The sequence below is a fragment of the Procambarus clarkii genome, chromosome 31 (genome assembly GCF_040958095.1).
Source record: "Procambarus clarkii isolate CNS0578487 chromosome 31, FALCON_Pclarkii_2.0, whole genome shotgun sequence".
NCBI classification, from domain to species: domain Eukaryota; kingdom Metazoa; phylum Arthropoda; class Malacostraca; order Decapoda; family Cambaridae; genus Procambarus; species Procambarus clarkii.
The window spans coordinates 42743370-42749706 of record NC_091180.1 but is presented as its reverse complement, the minus strand read 5'-3'; the positions used below and the strand labels follow the sequence as shown (position 1 = coordinate 42749706).

At 39.5% G+C, this 6337-nt stretch overlaps 1 protein-coding gene across 1 annotated transcript; it reads right to left on the bottom strand.

The window, feature by feature from the left end:
- Positions 1 to 905: 905 nt before the first annotated feature.
- LOC138370296 (zinc finger protein 492-like) lies at positions 906 to 1727 on the bottom strand. Its single transcript, XM_069334313.1, has one exon. The coding sequence runs from the start codon at positions 1725 to 1727 to the stop codon at positions 906 to 908; it is 822 nt and encodes a 273-aa protein (XP_069190414.1).
- Positions 1728 to 6337: the final 4610 nt, after the last annotated feature.

Sequence of the window (6337 nt, the reverse complement as noted above, 5' to 3'; positions counted from 1 at the left end):
AACTCTGAAGGACATCCAACTGTGTGATAGCACAATGAAGCTAAATTTCCAAACTGTATAATATATTCAAAATACAAAAGTTAAATCAAGAGGTTTATTCGGGTAAAATTACATAAATAGGAGATGCGTTACAAACATAATGTTGGATTTATGGATAAAGCTAGTACATACAATAACTCAAGCCACTAATACACATAGCATTTCGGGCAAGGTGTGGGGAAAACACTTAGACTAAAGCTTAATACTAATTGAGATTTAAGTATAAATTGTGTAGAAAAAAGAAAAAAAAGGGTGGGGGGAACATTGCAAAACTCAGCAATTTTACTACTTGGTCAACAGTATTGTTTGAAAATAGCAAGATGGGTTGACATTAAGGGGGTGAGGTAGGTTACATGGAGTTTATTAGGTAGAACTTAGTTTTCTCTTAAACTGGTTGAGAGAGGTACAGCCTTTGACTTGAATGGGAAGGTCATCACACGTTCTGGATCCCTTGATTTGTGAAGCATTTCTAGTTTGGTTAAGGTGAACTCTTGGAATATCAAAGAGGTATTTGTTTCTAGTGAGGTGCCCATGAGTTCTGTTACAATCTTCTAGGAAGCGTTGAAGGTCAGTATTGACATTACAGTTCTGAGTTTTAAATATATAGAGTACACATGAGAGGATGACTCATCCTCTCAAAAATATGCAGTGACTTAATATCTAACATATTATTAGATTTAAGGAAGGGTACCGAGTGCTGTGTCCAGAGTTTGACATTGTTCTAAAAAAAATCAATGTGTTGAGCTTTGTGTTGAGTAATTAGAGGACATAGATTACGTTAAATTATATTATATTAAATGTAATTAAATGTACATTATATTTAAGTTAATGTACTAACATGTGTCTCATTATACTTCAACATTCTCTCAATCATCTCCCACACTGAAAGTGTTTAGCTTAGCACCTGAATGTATTATCCTGTGTTTCTTCATATATCCCAGACGATTGAATCTCTTCCCACACTCTGGACACGCATGAGGTTTATAACCTGAATGCACTAACATGTGACATATTAAATTTCCACGTTCTCTAAATTTTTTGCCACACTCGGCACATTCAAAACGTTTTTCATCCGTATGCACCATCCTATGCCTCTTCATATCTGCAAGACACCTGAATCTCTTCTCACACTCTGGACACCCATAAGGTTTGTAACCTGAATGCACTAACATGTGAGTCTTCATACTTCCAAGTTGACTGAATCTCTTTCCACACTCTGGACACTCATGAAGTTTATGACCCGAATGCACCATACTGTGTCGCTTCAAAGTTCCGAGTTGACTGAATCTCTTCCCACACTCTGGACACTCGTAAGGTTTATGACCTGAATGCACCATTCTGTGTCGATTCAAACTTCCAAGTTGACTGAATCCCTTCCCACACTCTGGACACTCGTAAGGTTTGTGACCTGAATGCACCATCCTGTGTCTCTTCATACTTCCAAGTTGACTGAAACTCTTCCCACACTCTGGACACTCATGCGGTTTGAGACCTGAATGCACTAACATGTGACATATTATATTTCCACGTTCTGCAAATTTTTTGCCACATTCTGCACATTCAAACCGTCTTTCATTCGTATGCAACATCCTGTGTTTCTTCAAATCTCCAAGACGTCTGAATCTCTTCCCACACTCTGGACACGCACGAGGTTTGTGACCAGAATGCACTAACATGTGAGTCTTCATACTTCCAGGTTGACTGAATCTCTTCCCACACTCTGGACACTCGTGAGGTTTAAGACCAGAATGCACTAACATGTGAGTCTTCATACTTCCAAGTTGACTGAATCTCTTTCCACACTCTGGACATTCATGAGGTTTATGACCTGAATGCACCATCATGTGTATCTTCATATTTCCTAGCAGACTGAATCTCTTCCCACACTCTAGACACTCGTGATGTTTCTGACCTGAATGCACTAACATGTGAGTCTTCACACTTCCAAGCCGACTGAATATCTTCCCACATTCTGGACACTGGTGAGTTTTCATCTTCTTTATGATAGGTGTAGTTTGCATGTGAAGGTTTTTTCCTCCAGATGTCGTCAGGGTCGAGCGTCAATGTTAACGGTTAGACAAAGCTGGAGTGTTGTTTCTTAGAGTTAGACTTGATGTGAATACTTGGCGGTCAATGGTGGTACTTCTTCTTAATGATAGGTACAGTTTGTGTCTAGATTTTAAGCTCCTGTCTGGACACTGGCCAGCGGCTGCTGTTGACAAAATGGCACCCGGCTCAATTACAAGCGTTCTAATATTTGTTTTTGGTTACATTCTTTTATTTCCTACTTCTTGTTTTTTGCTTGTATTCGTTTTCCGCCTTTATCACCTATATTTTGATCAAATTTTCCAGTTAAGGAATGTACTTGAAACACTTTTTTAGATAATACCATACAATTTTATACTTTTTGAAGAAATCAGTTCTCTCCTGGTGGATGGAATCCAGTGGAGACAAACTCTGACTCCATTATTGATTATTTATTATATTTCTCTCTCTCTCTCTCTCTCTCTCTTTTCTTCTTCTTCTCTCACTGTCTCTATCTCTCTCTACCTTCTTCTCTCTCTGTTCTCCCCTACCCTCTTTCTCTCTCTCTCTCTCTCTCTCTCTCTCTCTCTCTCTCTCTCTCTCTCTCTCTCTCTCTCTCGTTCTCTCTCTCTCTCTCTCTCTGTGGGACATTTGGGGCTTGAATCTAATTATTTAAATATTAATGTAGTAAATTAAATTACGAAGGACCACCCGCTTTTATAGTAAAGAGGGAAACTGAGAAATTATGATCATTAGATAATTCCTAGATGAACCAGTAACTATGGATAAAATACTAGAGAATATGATCATAGAAATAATTAATAGGCTGTATAATTAAATGAATCAAACCCTCAAACACCTACATTGGGGGGCTATTACTGGAACTCAGTACGTCCAGGAACTAGTGTGGTTCGTTCACTAATCCAAGATATAATAATCTAATCCTATGAATTATTGGGAAACCAATGTCATTACCCTTAATGAGAACATAGATTATGAGTATAATAATGATAATCACAATAAACACATGTCAATCCAAAAAAGAGTTCTGCATGTAAATAATTACAGATAATTAATAAAGGAATACAAAGGAATCTTAGCTTAATGACGATTCCTTTGTGTACGTCACGACGCTTCCTTTGACTCTCCTGGGCTCGGCTGGATGACGAGTGGGATGGATTAACATGGGAGAGGACAGCTGGGAGAAATCTTCTCATGTGCTGCAAAACAAATATTTACAGTAGCAACTAATTAAACTACTGAATTTCTACGTTCAAGAAATTAATGTTAATAGGAGATAAAGGGTAATAACCTGTGGTTTGTTGTTGGTATACGTCGTCACGACAAATCACCCAGCTACAATTCTACACCCTATACGATGCATCAAATAAGGATAAGACACTTAGCTAATATGGGCACTGTGTAAGTTTTAAGATTGCCGAAATTCGCGTCCCAGGCTCTGGCTTCACCTATCCTGGATAATGACGTGCTTCACTGGCTGGTCACGTGTAGTCAAGAAACCAGATTAAAAAGGTTCCTTATATTACACTGACACCAGTCGAAGATATTGTCTGCAAGGCCTTTCACACCTCACAGTGGCGACTTTCTTCTGAGGATGGATAGCGTTTACCCTGATGACTGGGTAATGGCGTCTCCTCGTGAGCACGACGCGAACAGGTCCACTCGAGAGCTTCTAAACACGTGTACTGGCTTGCTCTCCTTGCCGCTCCGCGTCTCGCGTTCATTAGACAAATTATTATCATGAATATTAGTATTTCTCGCAGTTATGCTTGAAATGTTCGAGACAGGACGGGTTTATTATTTAGAAGAGTGAAATATTATTATTTGCCAGTTTAGTGATAATAAACATATAAGGGAGAGGAATTAATGTCTCTCCATGGCATTCACTTGTGACGTTAATTTTTATTACTAGATAACTGCTATGACGCTAACGCTCTATTCGGCTTTTAGTTGGAGGTCAATTTATCTGTAATTAATTATCACACAGAACGCCTTGGTTATAGAGAATCGAATTCAATTCTCAGATACATTGGATATAATGTGTTTATTGTAATGAAATCTGACGCAATACTGGCGTCGGGTGACGTGAGAATTCTAGCCTATTGCACAGATGAAATTATTAGTACATGTGAATTCTACGTGGTGTTAATTTTACTTACTACAATAATTAGTAGAATTAGTAATAATTAATGAGAATACAACAGTGTTGTATTCGGTGTTGGAAATTTCCAACTCCGGGGGAGGATTCTAGGGTCGTAGTGTACTGTGGAGTACTGACCTATCCCGAAGTTGATATTAATGTTAGTATATTAGTAGGTTAATATGTTAGTATGTTAGTACACACATAACGAACGTCCCGTATTTATCAAGGACTTACAAGAAACTTGAGTCTTGCTATTTACATGTCAAATGAAACATGTTACTTATAGCCTACATAATAATTAAAGATTTTAACTCACACAATTTAAACAACAGAATCTACTATGATGGGAATGTCCTGGGTCATAGTGACTTGTAATGGTTTGTTACTCGACATCCCATCGCAGCATCATCATAGTTATCTAAGTGGGAAGTAAAGGAATTACTCTTGTTCAGAGTTGTAATAGGCTTGCAAATTCCGCCTACATTGTTGAGCAGCAGCTCTAGTGGGGCGGTTGTTTGGAGGATCAGAATTATTGCCCTCGGAAATTACTGGGGAAACTGGATCTGGCTGATATTCTCGCTCAGTCAATTCAAGGGGAACCAGCTTCTCTAAAGTTTTTAGAGTAGTGTTGCCTCGGCATAAAACTTTAACTACTCTCAGGACACCTTGATGATCTGGATGAATGGCAACAATTTTGCCTATAGGCCACTCTGACCTTGGTCCATCACTGTCGACTAGTACTAGGTCCCCTGGTTTTAATTGCACCTTATTGTAAGGACTCGAAGCGCCGTAGTGGTACTCTCGTAGAGCCGTGAGGTACTCTCGAGTCCACACCTCATTCCACCTGTTAATAACTCTGGAGAGATGCTGGTAGCTTTCCACCAAGTCTCCTCTGGTCACATGTGACGGGTCTACAGGGTCCTCTTCTGCTAAGGGGATGAGAGGGCTCATCCCCTTTGCATGTAGCATGTAGCAAACGTCCTCCACATCGTAGTATGTTATGAGTGTTGGCATCATACCAGATGCCTAGAGACTTAGTTAATTTATCTGGAAGACTTTCATATTCGCTTCCATATGTCTCTTGTCGTGCACGTTTGATCCAGTAGAGGATAGAATTGGGAAACTTATGTCGAATTCCTACATTAGCAAGAAAATCAAACACATGTGCAGTCACTCGTAACAATTTGCTTAAGTTAGAATAATGGTGAGGATCAATGGCTAATATTCGTTGAGGTTCTGGTTCGTTCATGGGAGTGGTGATATTGGTCACTATGACTTGTGGCTTTTGTTTGGGCCACTGACCACCAACAAGCCATGAAGGTCCATTGAACCACAGCGAAGACTTGACAAGTTGTTTTAATGTTAACCCTCGAGATAAATAATCTGCAGGATTGTCCTTAGTAGGAACATGTCTAAATTTATATCCAGCAGATAAATCATGAATCTCCCTGACGCGATTACTGACGTAGGGTGTTTTGTTGTTATTGTTTCTTACCCATTGTAAGACTGCCTCGTTGTCTGACCACACTACAATCTCACCAAAGTGGATATTATTGAGTGTCTTTGCCAGGCAGTGAGCCAATCTTACTCCCACCAGCAATGCAGTTAACTCCATCTGAGGTAAAGATCTCTTCTTGATGGGAGCAACTCTTGCTTTAGATGTGAGCAAAATTGATTGTGCACTATTAACTAAATAGGCTACTGCGTCATATGCTTTGCCAGAGGCATCGCAAAAAACGTGCAAATTGGTGGGTAAGTTTGGTCCTGAAGCATTACGAGGAAATTTCAAAACGCCTAACTGATTAAAATCCGTTGAGAGTATTTGCCATTTAGCTAGTAACTCACTTGGTAACGGATCATCCCATCCCATATGTTTCTGCCAGCACTCCTGCATTAGGAGTTTGCCCCTTATTAATATAGGACTAAGTAGGCCTAAAGGGTCAAATGGTTGACTGACAAATGAGAGCAGTGTTCTCATGGTAAGGGTTGAATTATCAGTTTGTACTGACTTGACATTCATCTCGTCAGTACTGGTGTTCCATTCCACGCCTAGAACCTTTAATTGACTGGGTACCTGATAATCTGGAAATTCTTTCTCGATTACCTGGT

Excerpts from the sequence above, each read along its gene's own strand:
- LOC138370296 (XM_069334313.1), bottom strand. The coding sequence starts at position 1,727 with ATGAAGACTCACATGTTAGTGCATTCTGGTCACAAACCTCGTGCGTGT.